The 23,834-nt window shown below is 45.1% G+C and overlaps 1 protein-coding gene across 1 annotated transcript; it reads right to left on the reverse strand.

Moving 5' to 3' along the window:
- Positions 1-16,972: 16,972 nt before the first annotated feature.
- Positions 16,973-20,996, reverse strand: VGLL1 (vestigial like family member 1). The gene is made up of 4 exons (XM_036402449.1): positions 20,786-20,996; positions 19,781-20,197; positions 17,638-17,697; positions 16,973-17,013 (listed from the first exon to the last, which is right to left on the reverse strand). The coding sequence occupies exons 1-4, from the start codon at positions 20,994-20,996 to the stop codon at positions 16,973-16,975; spliced, it is 729 nt and encodes a 242-aa protein (XP_036258342.1).
- Positions 20,997-23,834: the final 2,838 nt, after the last annotated feature.

Genomic DNA, 23,834 nt, shown 5'->3' on the forward strand with positions numbered 1-23,834 from the left:
ATCCCTGACTGTTTGGCTGCTGTAGGAACATGGGGGAGGGTAGCAAAGTGGGGAACACAGTCTTAGGGAAAGTGGGACATGATCCAGAGACATGATGGGCAAGGAAGAGAGGACCCAACACCAGAAGGAACAGTCTGCCTTCATGGGGTAATCCCAGGGAAGATGAAGTCACATTTCACCTGGTGATGAGCCCATCACCAAGAAACCGATCGGGTTTTCTTTCATGTCCCAAACTCTCTGAATGTAACCATACCCACCCACTTGTGAACGCAAACTAGTACAGTTCCCCCAGCCAGATAACCCCTGGGTGAGACAATGGGAAAATGTGATCCGCTGCTTGCATTCCTATTGCCCGAGTTGTGGTATTTCCACTGATCAGCAAATTGTCTCCATTCATATTCGGTGTTCTGAGTTTTGTTTACTGAGAAAATATCCGGTTGCCTGCCCCTGTGATCTGTCAAAGGCTGGGAGCATCTCTGAAGGCAGCAAGGTGAAAGCTGCTGAGAAGAGAGTGATGTTTTGGGGTTTTCTGGGTGCACGCTGTGGTTTCTTGACTAGCTTTTTAAAATGTTATGCTTGCCCCACATGGTCTTTATAATTAACAAAAGCTGGGTGCAGTGCAGTGCTAAGAGCAATACACTCGAAAAGAAGATTTTATTCTGAGTCAGAAAATGAGTTTTCCTGCAATGCCATGGGAGAGATGCAGAAAGGAATCTATGAGAGAAACCTAAATTAAGTCCCTTGAGCCCAGGGCCGGGGGCAGAAGGGAAATTTGAATTTTTCTGCCATTTGCTTTTTAATTTCTTTAGATTTTTCACTCTCCTGTACCTTCTGAGCTCTCATGTTTCCAGGACTACCCTGCCATCAGAGAGGAAGAGGGAACAGATATAGCCAGAGCACTGCAGAAAACATCACCAGCATCCAGAGAAGGAAAGGTTGCATTACGGTTTCTGTTCACTACCTACTTCAGTCGAATAAGATAAAATTCTTGGGATCCAGAGCAGCAAGAAGCAGTTTCAGGGAGTGACAAACATGTCAATCATTGTGAAAGCCACATCTCCCTGTGGAAGAGAAGAGCAGAATATGCTGGTTGTAGCCACCATGGCGGCAATGGCAGGCTGCAACCCCATTGCTTGCCATGGTCCTCAGCCATAGAGAAACCCATGTGGAGATGAGCAAAAGTTCCAAGCTCCAGCAGATGTGAACACAGCAGGTAGATCAGATCAGATGTACAGTGTCATCTCCACTGCATTTTCCCTGCAGATGTGAGAGAACATCTGCCTCTCTAGACATCTTCTCTGCCACCATCCAGAGCAGCAAAGAACAATAGAAAAAGAGCAACAGGGGGTGGCACTGGGGTGCTGCTGTCCCTCTGAGCAACCCTGTTCCAAGGGTCACTGTCCCCTGTGCCCCCTTCCCTCCTTACCCACTCACCTCCCTGCCCTTCTGTACAATCCACAGTTGCACCCGAGCCAGACTTTTCCCCGGGGAACTGAGGTGGGTGGAGAGCAGGGAACAGCAAAGAAACAAGCCCCAGTGACCCCACAGAGGATGGAGGGCCCTGGAGGGCATGTGGCTTTCATGCCACATTTGGGTGACAATGCCAGCCTTGCTGTGCTGAGCCACAAAGAGCACCTGGCCTCGGAACTGCTGAGCTTTGCAGTAGCTGCAAAACCACAAATGGCACTAGAAATTTCTTGCTGTGAAGACTCCACCTACTTGTCCCAACTTCCTAAAAATAGAGCCCAGTGTGGGGAGTGGGGAGGCCCACGGCCCTGGCCCTGCCAAACAAGCCCCTCCTGCCTGAGTCACGGCGGAAGGGAGCAGAACATCCCATGCCTTCCCCCACTCTCGGTGAAAGCTGCTCTCCCTCCACGGGGTGCGGGGCCCTGCACCCATCAAAACCACAGAGAAACGTCCTGGCGAGGCTCTGCCTTTTCATGTTGTGAAAGGAGAAGGGAGGAGTGGGGGAAAACAAAACCCGGGGAGGCTGCAGGGCTCGCAGTACCAGTGCTGCCTCCCACAGCATGGCACGATGGGTGGGTGGGGAGGGTCCTAGCATCACCTTTGCATCTCTCCTTCCTCTCTGCCTGTCCCGTTGGGACAAAAAGGTAGACAGGACTGCCTGTTCAGCATCCATGTGGGACACACAAACGAAACAAAAGCCTCAGAAGGAGAGGGAGGATGCTGCCATTCCTCTCCCCACTGTGGGGCTTCGACCAGTCCAGCCACGACTGCAGCTGGCTCCAATCACTTGCTGGGCTCCACAAACAAACCTTGCCACTACCCAGACTTGCCACAGCAGAGCCACCTCAGCTTCCACCACCCCACAAGGGTCCCTGGCCACCAGCAGGGACATTCTAATGGATCGAGGCATTGAGTCTCATGGATAGCTTCACAGCTCTTGACCAAAGTCCAGGAGATGTGCAGCTCTGGGATGGATAGGATCACAAGGATTTCGTGGGGGTTCGTGTCCTGGGAGGTGGGTAAGACACAACTTGAATCAGCTGTTGTTCCACTCAGTCTTTCTTTCCTTTCCCTCCCTCCATAGGTTGAGGTTTGCAGTGAGCCTTCACCACGGCTGAGTCCAGGGCTGGCCATGCTTGGTTATTCCACTGGGGCTGCACAGTGACACGTCCCGCAGCAAATCATCTGGATCCTGATTGAAACTTACCAAGACATAAGCAATCTCCCAAGGCAGATTTTGGCAGCTACTTGTTCAATCTTTTGCCTGTTTCTTCTCCATTACACCACAATCCCCCTGCCACAGCAATATTGATGCAAATTACCCATCTTTTCCCAAACCCTTCACACATCAAGCTCCACGAGGCTCTCATCACAGGGCTTTCTTCACTCCTATGGGAATCACATCTGTGGCTCTTCACTCCTCCCCTTTCAGTCTTTGCTGTCATTTATCCTCTCTCCTCGTTGATTGTGGATCCCTGGGGGGCTTGTGCTCCAACCTCTAGATAATTAGGACCCCATTGGGCCATTGGGGTCACACACAGCCCCAAGGTGAGCAAGAGAGGGTGACACTGCTGTCAGTGGCAGGAGATGAGCCAGGAAGGGTGAGTGGCCAAAGGTGTGAGGGGCAGACTCAGGAACACTGCTCTGACCTGAGAGCTTAGGGGAGGAAATCCTCAGCCCCTACTTGGGACTAACCAACCCCATGGAGAAGGCAGCACCAGGGGCAGGTGGCAATTCACATGCAGCCATCTCAGTCAGGGAGCCCAACCAAGACACAGCGTGCATGGTCAGAGGCAGTTAACCAGTCTTTAATCTCTTGCAAAGCAATGCAAAGGCAGAGCAGTGCTGCCTTCCATGCATGTTTAGACACTGCAGTGGTGTCACACAGCCCTTTTGCCTCAGAGCTGTAAGCCAGGGTGCTCTGAGCAGGTCATGTTGGCATCGCATGGAGCCCTTTCCCTACATGCTTCCACTCCTGTCTCAGCTGTGGCATGATGATGGGAATGCTCAACCCAGCTCCAGCCTGAGCTTGCTCCTTGGCCAGGCTGAATACCTACGGCTCTGGGGTAACAAATATCTTGGTAACAAACCCCCCATAAAATCCCTGTGAACTCTGTGAGAGAGCAGAGAACAACTCTGCCATCTACTGATTCCTCCAGCTCCTCTCCCTGCCTGATCCACATCTCCATCGCTGCCTCACACAGCCATCTGGAAAATTGTGGCTAAAAATGAAGGGTCTCCATGCTGGAATGTGATGCCGCAGGAGATGCCAGAGAAGCCCTGCAGTCAAGCCCACATCCTGCCTCACCTGCCCAGTGGTCCAGGAATGTAGCCACAGTTCAGGCTGCAAAGGCAAAAAGAGCAAAAGTTGCAAAAGCTGCTGCTGACATAACACTGTACTTTGTTCTCATGCCAGGGACAAAACCTCCTCAGAGAAAATAAGAAGTCTGGTTTCCATAAAACATGGATGTTTCAGGAATTCCTCCATCTGAAGAGACGTCAGGTGCAGGTTTCCTTTGCAAGGAAGTGGAACCTCATGATTGGTGAGTGCATTGTGAAGGTTTACAATGGCTTTCCCCACAATCCATGGGAGCAGGGCTGGCTCAATGTGTGCTCAGACCAAACACTGGCAGCCACAGTGGGGAAGAGTGGGTGACAGCCCCAAGCCAGCCTGGCAGCCCTGACACCCTGACCAGAAGGGCTGCAAAACCCGGGCTTGGGCTGAGCACTGACCCTGCTCAGCTGGTTCTGCTGATGGCCAAAGGAACATAGACAGCCCCCAGACAGAAGTGAATGTCCTCCCTTTTGTAGAAACTCCTGACTATAGGCTGAGTACAGACATCTGAGCAGCACAATACCCTACAGAACCATCAGAGATGGCTCCAGCCTGGGTGGATCACAGCCAGCAAGGCTCTGACACGAAAGCAGGTCATCTCCAGGAGGATGCTGCAGCCCCAGCTCCTGCAACCTGCTGATGCTGGGAGCAAAGCCACTACAATTTCTAGGTACCAGAGGCTCTTACTGGCAGACAGAGGGTGCTTCTTGGACCTCACTGTCTATTTACAGAGGCTTGGAGACCTCAGCTCATCTCATATTTACCACAGCGGCCAGAGGTGCATCCAGGTAGCATCTGCAGAACACCAGCCTTCTTGTATCCCCATGCCCAGCCTCTCTCCCACCATACTCAGGCTGTGGCAGGCTGGTGGCTGGAAACCCTTAAGTGTGTAAACCCTAGCTGCTTCATCCTTGCTAGAGCTTTCCCATAAGATGTGAAAAAAATTGTGTAGAAAAAACAGAGAAACATAGGTTGTTCAAGCACTCTGTTTCAGGAGATGATGGTGCTAAAAAAAACCCCAAGCCAGAGATGATTATCCACATGCAGGTCCCCCCAGGATGAAGTCACACCAGAGGAACAAGTTTCTCATGGAGAAGACTTCTGCAAACATAACTCATGCACAATAAATCAGACACATGGCTATATGCCTCATGAGTGGATGCTACTTATGGGTCCAGATCACCACATCAAATTGCAGGGCCATGGGATTTCAGCTTCTTTGCTGGTGCCCAGGCTCATCCAGAGTCCCTGGCAGCAGACGAGACCTGGCCTGGGGACACACAGATGCTTTTCAGAACCCACATTTTCTTTCCAGAGCAGCTCCCTAATAAGCCCAAGCTGTTGGACATATTTCTTCTCACTCACTTGAATGAGTCACCAAACCCCAGAGGCTCTAATTCTCTTTTAGCAGAAAAGCAACCTTATTTCAAAGTGGAAAATCTTTGGCCTGAAGCACCCTGCACAGCTGGAGGGAAGTATTATGCAGAGGTGATGCAGTCAGAGAGGCTTGAATGCTGGAATGGCCACTTCACTGTAAAATACAGTGAAAGGAAAACCCCAGACACCCTGTTCAAGGAAAACACTACTGGCACTAAGCCTAAGGACAGGGAAAAAAGGACCGTTTCTCCCCACTGTTCAGGGAGGGGAAGATGAACATGCAACAATCACCATTTTGCTGAGCCACAAGGAAATCTACCCACGTAAGTATTGTGTTGTCATCTCTATGACAGTAATTGGGGAAACCATACCGGAAACTGGGTTCAGTGGTTGGACAGGAAGGAAAGCAAACCTAGAGCACATCCCAATTTGTGTCCTCAGCATCAGCCTCCTTGCATCCCCTTGCAGGCCATGGGCCAGCCAGGATGTGGATCCCATTTGCCTTTGGGATCTGGGCATATAGATGGAGAGATCTGGAAGGCAGGACACTCACTTTCTCTTGCTGCCTGTGTCTGGTTGCTTATGATGTCTTAGATAAGTCACCTGGTCTCAGTTTCATCACTGGTGAAATGAGGCATCTCTGTTTGTGGGTAAAGATCCAGAGATATAAACAGCCAAATAGATTCAGCCTATATAGAAAATAATCACTATGCCAGCTCTAATCTGCAGAGCACTATAATTTCAAAGTGCATTGTATCTTGAAGTGAGGCTGCAGGATAAGCAAAATCTTTCCCCCCCCCCCCCCAACGCTGAGTCTGTTTTGGACATGATGGTAATTTCAGAGTCATGTCCAAGCCCTTATGTCAAAATTTTTTCATCTTCCTCCCCTGTCTTGTTGAGTGGCTGGGTGGGCATCTGGCAGCAAGGTCAACCCACCACAAGGTCTCGGCCCTCCCATGAGCTACCCTTGAGTTCCTACTCTGCAATGCAGCTCCTGAGGAACATCACTACTCTTCCTGGCTTCCTTTCCCAGGAATTCATCCTAATTTTCCAAGAACTGAGCTGAATCACTACAGCTATTAATGATGTAGTGCAATGCTGGGTCTTAGTGCTGCCACAAGCACATAGCTGTGAAGTTCTGTTGCACTGACACATGATGCAGAGACACTAAGTCACAGCCTGGATTTGGTGCAGGAAGCCAAATTTATCCCAAATTTCCTTCATAACAGCAGAGCATGCAACCTCTGCAGTGGTTGTTGGGGGTCTTTGAAAAGAGGAGCCAGGTGGGGTTTTTTTAAGTTTTGTAGGGCAAAAAAATCAATGGGACCGAAAGTAGGTTCACACCAGAGTGCCCACCCATGCAAAACTATCACAAACCACAAAATCAGGTAATTACACAATCTCCTTCTTCCAATGTTTACTAGGTTCATTTTCTCAGCAATGGCTACTGCTTACAGCAGCCTCAGAAGACTTTAGGTAGAAAGGATCTCTTGGTCTGCAATAGCCAGAAAACCCATTGAGCTTGTCCTAGAGGGTAGAAGCATATGATTCAGGTTTCTGAGAATGAGCCCCAGTTTTCAAATAATCCTGAAAGAGTTTTGTACAAACTCAGAGCTCTCACAGCACCTTCATTCACATACCTGAGATTACAGGGAGAAGACATAAAGCAAAATTTCCACCCTGTGTGGTGAGGAAGGACAGGCATCTCCCAGGAGAATAGAGCTGAAGTCTAAGATGCCTTGGAAAGAACTGTTTGGAAGGGTCAGATCTGATTGACAGCAGGCAACGGGTATCTCTCAGACAAACTGTGTCCTTTAAGCCCATTTCAGGAGCTGCCAAAAACTGTCCCCACTGATATCCACACCAGGTTCCCCAGGTTCTCTTTGGTCATGGCCAAAGGCACTATCACAAAGAAAAGAACTGGATAATCACTCCCTGCCTTAAGCAGATTTACCAAAACCCTGATATATATCTCTCCAGACCTGGCAAGAAGCACAATTTACAATCCCTTCACACAGGTGGGGGCATGCCATCCTGCTTGCATGGCACAGGAGAAGCAATATTCCCTGGAAACCTCCACTGCAATGTCCTCTTCATAGCCTGTGGATAATCTGTGTTCATAGGATGGGGCAACTTTCTGCTCCACCCCAGAATGAAGAGGAAATTTCTTCCCTAACAACCACCACTACAAACCCTTTGCAATGAGGTGGCTCTGCTGGGTGGCCACGTGGCAGTGAGTCCTTCATAAAATTATGCCTCAGGTAGGAAAAAGGCCAGAACCCTGCATGGGAAATTAAAAGCTCTTGAAATTCCATAGCTGTCTTGGGGATATTAATGTACAAAATTAATGAGGAGCCCTTGGGGGTTCCATACATCTGTCCAATGTGCAGCCTTGGTGAGTATGAAACCCCAGCATTTGCAGCTCTGGGATGTGATTAAGGCCAAGGAAGAACTGACCAGACACAATTCCTGAATTTCTGTGTTCCTGCAGGGTGTGGTGGTGGCAGGAGCTCTCACATGGATTGGTAGCACATTGCCCCGTGGTTTTGGTCCACACACACAGCATCAGAGGATGCGAAATGGGGTTGCATGATGCTCAGTACACACCATCACATGGAGCAAGGGCTGGATTATGATTCCAGCCCAGCCCAGTCTCCTGAGCTGGAGGCTCAGGAGACACAAGGCATAAAACCCATCCTACATTAGGATTAAAGATGCAATTCTGATCTCCAAGAGCAGCTGATAACCAAGGAAATTAAGGATTTGTGCACATCAAAGTTTGCTTGTAACTTCCTACACTGGGGGTTACACCCAGAGAGTTGCATTTCAGAGAGACCTGTGCTTCCTGCTGTCCCCCACAGCAGCCCTGAGCTGGAAGCATCACAGTTTGGTCACACACTGCAACAGAAACACCTCTTTCTCCTTGCTTCACCTAGTCTGATCCTTGCTGAGCTGCTCTACATCTTTCATTTCCTCAGCCCTGAGAATTTGCTGGTTTTACTGATGAAGTGCAGTAATGTGGCACTTCTCCAAGCTGATGGAAAGTTTGCCTCCCACACTACACTGCTTGACAGCAGCTCTGGGACACAACGTGGTTCCCTGGGAAACAGTGGTAGCTGTTGAAGCCTGGACCTTAGGAAGAAGATCTGGCTTGCCTACAGCCTGTTAGAGTCCACCTTTCAAGGACTAAGGCATGTGCAGAGCACTGTGCCTCGAGCAAGCATGAACTTTGTGTTATTCCTCTTCCACTGGGCATTGCTGGTGTCTTTACCAAATATCTTTCTCCTTTATCAAAAGGCAAAAAGATATTATTTGTGTTCCTTGCCCTAAACCATTACTAATTCTTGGGTCTTTTGTGGTTATACAGCCAATGTACTGTTTAAAGTAGTAGAGTGTGACAAATGTCAAAGTCCTTGGGTCATTGAGCATCTTTTCATTCTGAACATCTCCACAGCAGATGAGACTTGTCTGGGTGGAGTCTCTTGGAATTATATGCCAGCATCATGACATGGCATCTGTCACCCAGGAGCTGCACATGTATCTCTCACAAGCACCAGGAGTTCACCCACAAACCAGAGGCAAACTTGATGGCACACGTGCAAATACTTTGCACACCCTCAGGCCCACAGAGTGGTAATTACCAGGTGCTGGAATATGCAGAAGTAGTCAGACATTTGGATTTGCTGTTATGACTGTTTTCCTTCCATCCTAGAGATGGAAGTAACACAAGGCAGGAGATAAAGAGAAAAACCCCAGAAAGCAAAGAGAGATGCAGCATTTGCTTGATCCAATGACACAGAGGACTATATACACGTGTGAAAACCTGTTGCAGAAAAATACATATAATAACAGGATGAGATCAAGCAACCTTCCTGAGTAAGCTGTACTGACACAGCTGGACTTCCCAAGTTAGGAGTAGATGCTCATCCTCTGACCTTGCTGCCCACACACCAGCAGCACCCAAGCACAACACAGAAGCCCAGCAACCCCTAGAGTGTCCCTGCAGAATAAATAATCACAGACAGCACAATCAGCAATACTATTATTTTTTCCAAGGAGATCAGCTAAGAATACATCAAATTTTTTGAAGCGAGATTTAGGGAGGTCAAAGCTCTGAAAACAAACAAAAAATAATGGATCACATTTATCCCTGAATATTCAGTTATACAGCAGCACTCAGCATTCAGAAAAAATGCAAGACCAGACTAATTTCCTAAATGGGCAATAACAGTATCTTCTTTCATGGCATAAAGACTATACACTCTCAGTGTTTTTCCTGTATGCTAGATGAATTAAGTAGAGCATTTTGATTTTAGAGCCACCAAGGAATTAGTGAGTGAAGCCATTGCTTCCAAAGGGCTCTAAGGGAAGTTCAGAAACAAACCAGATCTGAATGCAGGCTAGCAAGAAGGTCTCTTAGTTTTACATCCAACCACATTTGATCAGTGATAACCCAAAAACTGGTTATTACCTGAATAATTCATCCAAACCTACTTCTGAATAATCATAAATCACCAAAGTAGTTGTCAGCTGAGACAGCATCAAGAATACATCAAGAGCCAATGTAACAGCTTTAAAAAATCCTGTAAATGCTTAGAATGGTTTGACTCATTTAATTGCTTAAATCAAGCCAAAAATCCAATGTAATGACACCCTTATATACAAAGAATATGTCACAAGTAATGCATCAATAGAAATGCATGTTTTACACAAAGAAGTAAAACTGGTCCTGTGGCAGATGCTCATTTACATATGAATTGATTTAATTATAGATTTCTCTCCCTCCTTTCAAGATTGCTAAAAAAGATGAACACAATCCCAGAAATGCACAAACTGAGCCAGAGACACTAAGGACAGTAATTTCTTCCTTTGATAATTCCTACAGAGATGCGCAACATTCCTGCTCTTATTGACTTAAACAAAGTCAGAGGCATGGGCAGGACTGCCACAGCTGCAGCTCCTGATGCTCCACTGCATCTGAGGGAGCCTGTGTCTGCCCTCATAAGGATAAAAGGCAGAATCAGGCCAGGAAATCCTGGGCTTTCAGTATGTATTAAAGCAGATTTTTGTGTCTGCTGCAGCTGTGTGTATGAGAAACCAGGGGTTGGATTTGCACAGCAGTATAAATCTGGCTTTTGTGCTCCCCAGTTTGTAAAACCACAGAAAGCATTTTTCTCCGTCAAGGAGAAGCAATAGAGAAGGCTCTCATTTCCCTGAAGCCCCTCCCTTCCCAAACTTCTTCATAAAAACAGGCAGCCATTCTCATTAGTCACTGTTACACGGTTGTTTTGTGCCCTGCAGCCTGTCAGCGTGGGAAAACTGCCTGGAATCAGAGCAGCCTGGCAGCCTGCTGCAGCATCAGCACCCTGCAGGATGATTCCAGAGCTGCTTCCCAAACTGACATTTCTCAACAGTAGTTTCAGGCTGCTTTCTTGTGAAGCAAGAAAAAAAAAAAAAAAAACAACAAACCCCAAACAAATGCGACTGCTTTTTGCTTCCACAGTCTGTGGGCAGACTACAGGTTTCTGTGCAGGCAGGGGGCTCTTGCTTGCGCCTGTGCCAGGAGGATGCTGCCCAGGATGCCTTGCAGGGATGAGGCACATCCCTGACTCGCTGTCTGCCCATGTCTGTGACCTCCACTGTGACTTTGCCTCCTTATCTTCCCCATTGTCCCACCATCCCACGGGTGTTCCTGCAAGACAAGCTCCACAGCAGTGTGTTTTGAAGGGCAGACCTAGAAGCCTCCTCTTCAGACCCAGCTCATCCTCCAGCCCTGTCCTGACTCATGCCCTATCAGCAGCTCAGCCCTGGCCTGGGGAGGGGCAGGGGGAAGGAGTCCCACAGACCAACTCTGCTCAATGCACCACCTTAGTAGTGATACATGTGGATTTTATGCCTTAAACCCATCTAATAAACCAAATTCTCTGTAATCATTTTTTTGCAGGAAACAGTGGTGCAGCCATGATCCTGGTCCTACAGATTTGAACAAACCCAGAAAAACAGTCCAAATTGTCCAGGGCAGGTGTTGGGTAATCATTTCATGCTCTGCTTGCAAATGCAGATGTCAGCAAGAAGGTGCTTAAATCCTTCATGGAGTAGAGTGGAAACAGGCCCAGCCTCTCCTGCCCCTGCTCTTTTACTCAGAGTAAAACACACCTTTGTGCTATGCAGCAAACTCAGGTTTTGGGCACCCACAAGTGGCACAATCCTTAATGCTGTTTTTCTAGCATAGTCCCTTTGTCATTTGCAAGCAAAATAATGCCTGACCTTTGCACACTTGCAGTCAGCAGTCATTAGTGCAACCTTGGAAAGGAGGGGAAAAAAGAGTGTTTTCATGCTGTTCTTTTCTTAAAATGTGGCACAAATCCAGCACCAACAATGTGGGGTGGAACTGTGATAGTAGCACATGCCTCAAATGTCTTGGTTAGGTGACAGTTTAACTAAAGCCAGGAAGTTTTCCTTAGAATTGACTTAGTCTACCTTGGAAAAGAAAAAACAAACAACTTTATGCATTAAAAAGTCCAGCTGGAGGACTTTCCTCATTGCCCATCACTTTTAATTAGTTGATGTGTTTTCCCCTGGAGTGGGTCGAGCACAGCACCCAGACTGCACACATTGTTCCTTGGCTGGGGAGCTGCACATGGCAACTTCTCTTACATATCATTCATCCTGCACATGCTTGAGACTTGATGATGTTTGGGCAGTTCACATGGAGCCCATGCAGCATGGGTGCTTCTGCACTGCTCTCTAGGGTGACAGGGTCCAACAGACAGCTGGTACAGGATTATTTTAGGCTGAGCTCAGTCACTAGAGATGCCCTTTGGGAGTTCAGTACATTCAGCTTCCTCCCATCCACTAAATTTGTTTTTCTGTTTGGCAGAGAGATCTATCTAAAGTGACACCTTGCTCTGGGAAAACATGGTATTGGGAGCTAATTGATTGCTTTATAATTCTGAGCATAGAAACATTTTATTTTTGTGTGGGAAAGAGCTGTTACTTTATCCCTATCTCAGGTGGAAAGGTCATAAGCAAGAGCTGTAATACTGTTGCATTCCAGAATGAAATGCTGCTTGATAATATTTTTATAAGCCTATGCTGATTCCAGCATTAGCCTTTTAGAGAGAGATAGATGGGGAAAACACAAATGTCCCTGGTCAGACACAAATCCAGAGCTTGCAAATCTTGGGCTGGGGCAATGGAAGAAGATGGGGGTACAAGAGGTGAGGATGAAGGTCAGGGAAGCAGCCACTTTTCTCAGGGCTTTGCTGTGCCCAACTTGACCCCCACCTAGAAACCAGGCTGGCGGACAGCATGAATCAGCAGTGAATTCCTGGCATTGGGCTCAGCCAGGTCCATGGTGTCTCACAGGGGACCCTGGGCACTCCTGCTGGACCCTGTTTTGTGGATCACCATGTCTGAGTTGGCTCACACTGGCTCAGCCAGCTCCATTATGGCTCCAGGCACCTGAAAACATCCTCTGTGCTTTCCTGGACAGCCCAGCTGCTGCCTGCTCAGCACTCAGCTAGTTTTGCACCTCCTCAGTAAATAAATTGTGATCTGTAGCATATGACCACAGTGCAGCTGCTTGTGCAGCTATATTGTCAGACCAATAACACACAGCCCTCTGACACAGCCTGTGATACTGAAACCCCTCCCAGATACCAAGGCACCAAAACCACCAGTTTGCACCAGTTTTCTGCTGAAATCCTCCAAGTGTAATGATATATGCTAGCTCAAAGGAGTACCAAACCAAATTCTCAGTGGGTCAGTGGCTAAGTGGAATAGAGCCCTGAGCCCAAAACATGCAATATTTTAAACCAGGCACTGCAGGAAAACAGAACACAGAACAAAGTGGTACAACAATGCCTTTACCCTGGATCATACTTGGTAAAGCCTGCAAGAAAAGGGGATTAAAAACCACAAGAGAGTAAAAAATTCCAGTGACGAGTGAGTGTTTGCCAAAGGCTACATGCCACATGGTTACATGAGGTGTCCCTTGCTCGCCTGGGATGAGACAAATTGATTGACACCTGAACAGAAATGAAAGCAAATGAAAGCTCATGTTCCCTTTGAAAGCAATGAGCATTCCTATTTTTTAAAAAAATATATGTAACACTTTAGGTTTTTCTTTTACAGCAAAAGAATCTCTCTTGTTTGTCACCGCAGTCTGGGGCTATTTTTAACACTGCTAATGAGTGACTAAAGCAGGGTGGAGTAGCTAAACCAGCTTGCTGCTCCCAGCCATCCACAAGGTTTTTCTGACCATCAGAGGAGGATCAGAGCCAGCTCATGTGAGGAGTCAGAGCTAGGCACCTCTCAAGTGTCTGTGTCCTGGGACACAGATGGTGGAAAAAATGCACACCTGTTCCTGCAGCTGAGTAAAAAAAGGCCTAGACTCCACACAGGGCAGGTATGTCCAGTGCTTGGCTTCAATCTCTGAGAGTAATGCATCTCAGAGATGCATTAATCTCTGACCAGAGCTCATAAAGCATGCAGTTGGCATCTCACCTGTCCATCAGAAAAAGACAGGAGAAAAGCTATCTGTGCAAACAAGTTATTCCTGGATTAGAGGACACCCAATTCAAGGAAAGTAGTGGTTTCTCACAGGGTCAGTAAATTAATAGAAAATCATAAAATCATTATGGTTGGAAAGACCTCCCAGATCATCAAATCCAACCATTAACCAGCATCACTGTGTCCACCATTAAACCACAGCCCCGAGAGCCCCATCCACACACTTTTTGAACACTTACAAGGATGTAACACCTGGCCCCTGTCTGTTCTTCATAATGGTCTTGGCAGAGGTCCATTGGCATTCAGGGGATCAGAAGCTGTTGAAAGGGGAACATCCAGCATCCCTTCTCCCATCACCTCCAGGACTGCTGCATTCAGAGGAGGGACCGAAGACAACTGGAAAGTACCAGATTAAAAATGCGGGTGTTAAAGTGGTAAGTGCTGCTGCCTATCTCTTGTCCCCAGCAAGCCTCTCTTGTTGAAAGACAGGCTGAGTTAACATTCAGGCAATGCAGTCAAACCTCCACTCAACACTCACCGCAGCTGCCTCAGCCATAGAGGCAAGAAAGGCTCTTTTGCAAGGTTTTATTCCAGCAGAGTAACACAGCTGCCAAAGGACAAACCCGGGGAAGAGAGGATGAACCACGTGGAGCAGGAGCTTATAAAGGGGAAGGGGTGGGGAGCGGGGCTAAGGGCTGGGCAGAGGGGCCTGGCCTCCAGGGGTAGGGGGGTGGCCACCTGGGATGCCAAGCCAGTGACAGGGAAGGAGAAACCCGAGGAAGTGGGAACACCAAGTCCATGGGGGGAGACTGTTTTTCCCTTTGGGAGGGATGACTCTATGGTAAGTGGCTAATGTTTCCAAGGCTGAGGGCTTGGAGATTGACCAAGGGGGGAGAGTTCATGGGATGCTACACCAGATGGCAGCTGCTGGATGCAGCATCCCAGTTGCCAAGTCCTGGCCAGCAAGGAGAATACATGCTGAATGGGAGTGAAGACAGTCATTAGAGCACGACAGCAGCAGGGCAGCACAGGAACACAGCAACATCCTGGGCTTGAACATCCTGAATGCAAGAAACACTCCACTCCGGACAAACAATATTCTAGAGGAGCCTATATGTGTATCTATATTGTTTTAATCTATACATGTATAAAGAAAAGCCTACCTGATGTAGGAAATTGCTGTGAAATGTTCAAAACTCTCTTATACTAAATCATTAAAGGCAAATTGCAGTGATGGGTTAACTACGTTTATTGCAGAAGAGCAGTGAGATGCCATAAACCCGGACACACTGGTGCATGGTGCTGTGATGGTATAAGACAAAATGCCAGAGTAGCGGAGCGTCTGGGCCACAGCCCTCTATTCCATCCTCGTTCCTCTAAAAGCCAGGGAAGAGAGCAAGCACCTGTGTGCCTGGTGTGGAGCCTGCACTGGCAAGGGGTCCCAGGGACCTTTGGGCTATTTGGACACTTGTTCCCTTTCCCCAGGTCTGCCAGACAGTTGGACAATGAGGACACAAACCTTGCAGCAATGGCTCAGCATGACCCTGTCAAGGCAGAGCCATTGATGCCTCCCTGTTCTTGCAATAAGGGACATGCATTTAAAAACAAGAGTTTTCCCCCCCACACTGTCCAACCCCATTTGTCTGATTCACCAGAAACAAGGGTTTTATAAGTAATCTTGAATATTCCCAGCCCCCGAAGGGAAGCGCTGCATTTAAGACCATTTAAATAGACTATCTTTTCAGACCTTGCAGGGAAATTAAATAAGCATTTTCCTTTGGAAGGGACGGAAGAGGGAGGAAAAAAAAATATTTTTAATTAATAGAATTATAATTCAATAGAATTATAGCACATGCCAGTATGACAGATTTACACAATACAGGTAGGAAATCTTTGCTATGGCTCATAGAAGAAGTCAAATTATATTATCATGTAGCCTTAAAAATCAGGTTATTAAGTGAGTTGGGATAACAAAACTACTTCGATAAATATTTTTAAACTTAAAAGAGAAGAAAGGGATTTTTTGTAGAAATATTAAAAAGGAGTGGGGTGTTTTTTCAGTGTTTATCTATAGCGAGACAGGACATTGGTGTATCTTTTATTAGTTTAATTAAAACAGTTCCCCTTGTGATCTCAGATTGAAGTATAACATGTAATTGCTAGAGCAAACTTGTAAAATTAAAAAAAATAAATCCTTTAAAAAAAATCTCAGTTTGTGAATTAGTACCATAAACTCCTGATGTTACTAAACTCATATTATTTATAAAATTACACAAAAGATGTTATAACTGGAGCTGTGGCAGCAGAGATATCTGATATAACAGTCATAAACATTTATACCAGTTCAGGATTTGTTCTATAAAAATCACAAGCTCTGCCATCTCAAAGGTCAAATTGCCTTCAGCAACTACATAGAGCTGTCAGAAAAAGCTGATCATGCTCTATTATATTATATTAATGTATAACCAGTGGAGAAGGAAAATATAAACCCACAGAGCTTATTTACAAAAGGAATCTCTTACATCTGCAGAGAGGCTGGGAAAATAGAACACTCCTACCTGCAGATTTTTGCTGAATGGTATTTTAATTGCACCCAATGAGAATCAAGGTTTCCTCTCAGAGCTACTATGAATTCACGGCTTTCTAGAGGATGATGATACATTAGTGAGAGGACAAAACAGAGCCTTCAGGCATACGTATATTATATACCTTCTGAAGAGTATCCCTAGGAATTGCAAGTATGGTCATAAATTGCAGCACTTTCACAGCATAAATAATGTGCTTTGCTGGCCTGTGGTTGAAGTCTCTTGCCAGTGGCCTAAGACTGTTTTAAACAATATGGGGATAACAAATCAAGCTAAGAAGTTGCAGCATTGAAATTATGCTAACTGCATCCCTGCATTTATGGGTTATCAACTGCATTGATAAGAATTGCACTTCTTATCAGGAGGTGGTAAATTAATAAACACAGAAAGATTAAAAGGGGCAGGAGTCCTTTCAAGAGGGCTACATGAAAAGTCTTAAATAGACAATATATGGCCACAACAAACATATTGCCCAGGTTAATACCTCAAACATTAGAAATTATTGTATAGAAGTTACTATATAGAAAAGGATTATTTTGTCATTCCCCAGACAGTAAATAGTACATGTATTCTTCCAGCTGAGAGAAAAAATACAGGATAGCTGCAGTTCATTTCTTCTTGATTCACAGTTGCAAATAATAAAAGTTCACAGAAATAACTTTCTCTTTCAGAATAAAGTAGAAACATTCAGTTGCTAGAAGTACAAATCTCGTCTTCTGTCATGAATCTGAATACCTGAAAGACACAGCAGCATCAGGACAGTCAAACAGCACAGTCTTTCCAACCTCTTAAGATGTTGCGCAAATAAAATCGCACCTTTGGGATTGGTGCAAAAGAACCCTTACTAGAACAACCAGAATGACCTATTCAAAGTATGCCCAAAACATTGCACATCAAAGAACCACCAACGGTTGGTTGTACCAAGAGACTAATAAAACTAAGAAAGTCTGAATGCTTTGGGAGTAATTTCTTAGAGCCCAGCAGTATGGTGGGTTTGTTGGTGCAAACTGCAGCAGTGCTACCACATGCATGCTTGAGGTATAAAGCAAGGGCTGTTCTATCTTTCTGGGATCTGAAACTTGGACAGGGAGTGCAAAACAGGCATTGTGAAATGGCAGCCTGAAGCTATAAGCACAAAAACAAAGGTGAATGGGGTAAAAAATCCCCATGTATCTCATTTTAATATAATGTAGTGTTTTTTTTTCTTCTTTGTTAATGTAGTTATGGGAGGTGGTGGTTCTATCTGGGGAGAAAATGAGCTTTTGAAATACAAAAGCAAACAAGGAAGATCTTCAATACTACATGCATAAGCAAGACTGCTGTCTGATTTGTTCTAAACTTGCTGGTTTCTTTACTCACCTGCAGTGGCATGGCTTACACTGGGATTTTCTGAGCCTTGGTAAGAGCTTCCTTTCCTCTCTTAAAAAAAAAAAAAAAAAAAAAAAAAAACCAAAAACTACTGGCGATGAGCAGAGATTCAGCACAGAGCTAAAAGTAGACCATAGTTACTAAAGAAACCTTGTGCTTTTGCAGCCCAGCCTATAGCACAGGTGCTGGGGAGCTCTGTGCTGTCTGGCACAGCAACATACACTTCCATAAATATAAATATCAGCTGTTCTTAAACATGACACAGAGCAAGAAGAAGTATATTTAACAGATAGAGCCAGGAAACAAGGACTCCTACAGCTGAACTAAATGTACACATCCTAGGGATTTGCCAAAGACTCCCTATCAACATGGATCAGCCATTTCTTATTGATCCTTGTTGTGTTGTTTAATAATCACAAGGATGGCATTACATGTGTGGTGCTTAGAGGCTCCCGAATATTCAGAAAGGCCCTGTATACATCCTGAAAGAAACAGCTTTAATTGGTAATGGCTGGAGAATACTGGGCTGTTTAAATTCTTTTTCAATTTTTTCCTCACTCATTTTCTTTTGGAATTTTTGGGAAAAAAAGTCTGCTGTTGTTAGTAGTGCTTCCCTGTTATCAACACAAGACTAATTTAATGAAATAGCTCTTTTTCTGAAGGAATCAGTTCCTGGGGCTCCCAAGCCTTGATAGGCTCGCATTTCCCCCTTGGGGGAAGAGGGCACCTTAGCTTGTTCTTAAATGAGATCCCAGTTCAGACAGTGTCTTTAAAGAAATTAAACTCTCATTCACTACCTACACAAAGTCTAGGGTGAGTGCCTATGCAACACATACAGAAAACCTCTGCTCATATACCACAAGCAGACAGTTTGCATTCCAGCTGAAGACACAGACACTCTCCCTTTAACATGAACAGACAGGCATTAGACATTCTAGCAGTAACGAGTTAGCAAAACACTTACGGTCAGGGTCCTCATAACAACATAGATCTGTTGTATCCTCAAAAGAGGAACTGTAGATAAACTCCTGCTTGTATCTGCAGGCAGTCTTTAGCCCACATTCTGCCAAATTCCTGTTGATGCAGTTTCGAAACTTGGTAACCAGGAGGTATTTCACAGCTGCTTATTTTTCAAAACCTAAGCCTCAAGATTGCTTCTTCACATGCCTGATGTTTTTTGATTAGAAGAACCAGGAAGGACGCACTGTATTTTTCCAGCAGACTCCCTAAACAATTTCACAACCCTTTTCCTTGCAGACCAGTGTCAAGTTGCCTGACTGGGGAATGCCCAGGAACAGCAATGCAGATGTACCCCAACAGGCATCAGCACTTTGGCCCAGAGACCTTCTCAAAGGCAGAATTACTCACAAGAGAACATTTTATCCAGCAAATCTAGATGCTGTGGGGACATAAATGAACTTCAGGCTGAACTTCTTTCTGCTGTGCACTTGTAGTACCTCGGATTGGGATTCCTAGCAATTGTCGATAATAAGCAACAATCATCACTGTGTGAATTGCATTAGCTCTGGGAAATCTGCAGAGAGCAGACATAGCCTTCGGCAGGCAGGGCAGCAGCACCTCATGGCAAGGAGCTCTTAGCCAGGGGACAAGGCAAGGCTGGTCCACCAGCCCCTGTACCCTCACCATTCCAGCTACAGACAGAGACTGGGAGGGAGAAAAACCCCTGGCCATGCTGGTAAGGGCTGCAGTTTCCCACCCTATACTCAGACCATAATTAACAGCCTGCAAAGTGAGAGAGGCTGCTCAGGGATCTTTCCTGGCCACTCCTTTCTAGTCCCAATGAGGGAGCATCTGGTATACACCACACCTAATACCTACGCTTATTAGAGATTAAGATAGCAATATGAATAATGCTTATAGTCACTTAAAATGTCTCTCCAATGTAAGCCAGAGGTGAAATATTGTGTGAGTAGGCACATTTTTTTGCACATTTTTTGATTAACGCATACTATATGGCTAATTGATTCCAAGTACCACAGTACATACCAGGGTTATTTACTGTAAAAGATTTCTGTGAGTTTGCCAGAAGTTGGATCCGGCTAGGAACAGATGGCATTATTCTGTCACTTTACATCAGATGTCATCAAAGAATAAAGTGATAGTATTTTCTTACCTCCCCCAGGAGCTGAACTTTGACTCATATTTTGTAACCTCGCAGGTCCAGTCATACAAGCAGAACTTGAGTGTTGCTTCATGGTGCATTCTTGCATGGATGTTAAGCACCTTTCCTGTTGCAGAAGGCCAAGAAGAGAACTGTATTTCCTGTCAGAGATCAGCTCATCGGCTGCATGCAGGTCAGGGAGGGTGTGAGGATACACTGAACCAGTGACACTGGGAGTCCCAGTTGGAGGGAAGGGCCATAAATCTGCAGGTTGAGCTGGACGATTCCTCAGAGGCGATGGCTGGCACTGGCCTACCACACCAGCAGCAGAAAAATTCAGAGCAGAAGTTGCCATGCTTGTTGAAGAAGATGATGGATATGGTTTGTAGCAATGCGAAGAGAAATTCCACTGATGGGGAGACATGCTGTCTACTTAAAAAGAGAAAAAAAGCATCTGAAGTCTCATCAGTTCTTACTTTTTTCCCAAGGCAAATTCCAGCAGACTTCTAAGGGAATGCTACCAGATTGCATATTCATTTTTACAGAAACACAAAATCACTTTAGTGCTGCTTATCTTAAAAATCAACCACAAATTCATAATAAAAGCAGATTAAACCACCACCATCAATCTTTCTACTAAGTATTTCTACTGTAGTATGTGTACTACACTACCACCAACTTAGGCAGGTTTTTGACAGCTGCAAGCTTAGACAAATATATTTTTGTGAAGATGACAAGTCATAATGCACTTATTGCATTCAGCAGTGATGGGGACACTTGGCTGGAAAATGATGACCTAGTCCTGCCAACAGGCCCATGGAAAGCTTAGGAATCACTCCACCAATCACAGGGATTTACCCAGGAATTCCCAGCTACATAGCCTAAGGCTTTACAAGTATGATTCTCTTGCTTTCTGTTTGCACACAATTTCAAATTTAAGCTCAAGGGATCTTAAATTCCTTAGTAAAAGCCAGTCATCCCATCCAACACCAGGCCCACACAGGGAAAGGAGCTCACCATTTTTCAGGACAACAGTCTCACCCCTGTGCTTTGTGCTCAGGTCTTGGGGATTCTTGACATTGCTGAGAGCTCTAGAAAAATGTTCATCTACCATGCTGTTAATGTCCCCTTGGAAATAGGTGAACACCACGCTCTGAGATTCCCATTCTGTTTTCACAGGCTCTTTGCTTTTACTCAGCTTTGGGGAAAGCTTCCTTGTTTCTTCCATTTTCAATAACCAACAGTCCCTGCAAAAAAGAAAAAAAAAAACAAACCAACAAAACCTAAAAACACAAACGAAGAACACCAGACAGGTCAAAGAGACAATATTCAACTTCAAGTGCCTAGTGAGTGGTGAGCCCAGCTTCCTCCCAAAAATGGTAGGGGCCAGAAGAACACTTATTAGTAGGAATAGATTCTCTGTTTTTCTGCTTTTTCCATGCACCTCTTCTTTACTGATTTTCCTATTAGATACTTCTAAAATGAACTGCTTGGGCAGAATGGGCATATCTACCCACCAGCTTTCATTTCTCACCCTGACTTTGTAAGTCTGGGCTTAGGTTGTAGTACTGTGCGAATGTGCCCTCTGGAAGAACTGAAACACTTAAAAAATAATTCAGAGGTGGCACTATCCCTGAATGAAGTTGGGGGGTGAAGTTATCAAAATGCTTTGTCCAATTTAGGTTTTTGTGTTGTTCAAAAAAACAATGACAAAGTGAAAAAAAAAAAAAAAACAACAAAAGAGGAGCAACAAAAACCCCAAACCCCACTATACTACATTAGAGCTGAAATTAATAATTTTTAGATAAGGTAAAGTCTGAAGTACCTCAATCACTGTCAGCACAGATCTCCAAAACAAAAAGACTTCTAAGAGTAATTAGTTGCTTCACCTGTTGGAAAACGACATTCTGATTAAATTATTGGAAATCCAAATCATGGCCAATTCAAGTAAAAAACCACCACAAAACAACAACAAAACAAATAAACTTTTCTTGTTTGAAACAATTTACCTAGGAACATGGTGGTTCTGCCAGCTGCTTAAAATTTTGGAGCAAGGCTGTAAAACACACACTGTGGGTCAACCAGAATTTAAGGTTGACAATCCAGAATTTAAGGTAAGACAACAGATTTAAGGCAGGAACTCCACTAAAATAGTTTGCAGGAAGTCAACAGAAGACTATAAGGCTCTTTTTTATTCTCTTTAAACATCTCTGCTGCCAGGTATGGTAAGAGTAGGACAAGGAATGTCACTACTTGCCCTGGAGAAGTATCATTTTCATGCATTTGTACAGTTTCTGGTCACAAGGGAGCAACTTCCCAGCCAGAGCTCACAAGTCCTGCTCTAATCAAAATCATATTTAGACTCAGGCTACAAATGCAGTGAAGTGCCTGTTGTTTCTATTCAGTTTTCCAGTCTCATTGTCAGGTCGTGACACTGCATAGTGTAATTGATTTACCTCGGTAGCAAAAGGAAGGCTGTTATTTTTCAGAGATCAGGGCAACCTTTAGCCAATAGCCATCCATACTGCATAAAACCTCATGAATCATTAGATATGTGTTTCCATCCAACTAACTCTGTAATACACACCACTGCTTAACCCAGTTCAATGCATTCATCTGATTTCTTTCCTAGTCATACATCCCCTAATCCTCAGAAACTTCCCGATAAACACCACACTCGTCTGTGTCTCAAAGGATACCCTGAAGTGCCTGTGAAGTCTGCCTTCAAATGGTTTCCCAGAATTTTCTTGCACATGGAAAAAACTGCTCAGGCTGCAAGACAAGTATTCAGAAAGTATTAGGAAACATGAGGATTAAGGCTGTCAAGCCATAATCTATCCCTATTCGGATGCTTAAGCCTTCACCTAAAAACTTCTTGTCCTTGTTTATCATTTGCTTCCATATTTAGTTTTGCTTGTTTACCTCCATCTCCCACCAGCATGTGCTCTGTTCAATTCTCCCTGACTCATGGTCACTTGCTCAGCCAGCCCAAATCTCCTGTCACCAACTGCTAACTCATATCCAAACTCAGGAGCTCCTTAGTCCTTATTTTAAAATTTCTATTGCTTTATCCCATCCTCCTAGATTCACCTAAACACAGCAGTGGGAGCAGGACTGCAAGGTCACTGATTCAGAAGACAATCTTTCACAACTTCACAACTTTCAAAACTTCAACAACCCAGCTTTCCCAGACATAGAAAACTTAAAGAAACACTTCCTCCCAATTTACAGGCACCTTTCCAAGGCCCATGAGGGGAAGCAGGAACTAGCACAACCCAGCCACACAACTGGAAGGACTTTGAGCACAGGAAGAGATGCTGTTTTTTTCCCAGCCTTGTTTTAGAAAGCATCCTGCAATTTGGGTTAAGGAACTTTACGATTGCTCAGCCAGGGGCCAACACTTGCCATTGAAAATTCCAATCCAAGAATTGGCAAAGACATGAGCAACCAGATGGCCTGAGAAAGGACAAGAAGTCATCTTGACAGCAATAAGCAAAGCAGCTTTTCCTACTCTGCATCAGCACTACACATCAACATACAATTTAGGAAGCATTAGTGCTGGCCCAGAGGATCACTTTTCCCATTCTTCACTCAGTACAAGGCATTATGTCTTTGTACCACTTTATTAACATGCTTAACTAGCTCCTGACATTTATTCTGGACTCCTTTAGCATCATTTATTTGTGCGCAGCAGCTTGTGTGATTGTGACCAGTTAAAATACTGGAAAAATAAAGTATTTTAAGGGAAAAAATGTCATTTATCTCTTTTTTTTTTTTCCCAGCGTTTCCCTTAAAAATCTCTTGCACTTTCCAACAAGTAGGCAAAGGAAGGCTAGGTATAACCTAGGTTACATCTCAGTCCTCTCAGTGATCGTATGGGCATAAGGATTCTAACGTCCCAGGAGACAGGACCTGAATTTGTAGCACTATAGTCTTCACTACCTGAACTTCCTATTATTCCATCACCCAGCACAAGCCTGCAAAAAGCAGAAATCCTTCCAACTTGTGACTGACACAAACCATTGGCAAAATAGAGTGGAACTCAGGATGAAATGGACTCAGCTCA

Source organism: Molothrus ater, chromosome 14 (genome assembly GCF_012460135.2).
Source record: "Molothrus ater isolate BHLD 08-10-18 breed brown headed cowbird chromosome 14, BPBGC_Mater_1.1, whole genome shotgun sequence".
NCBI classification, from domain to species: domain Eukaryota; kingdom Metazoa; phylum Chordata; class Aves; order Passeriformes; family Icteridae; genus Molothrus; species Molothrus ater.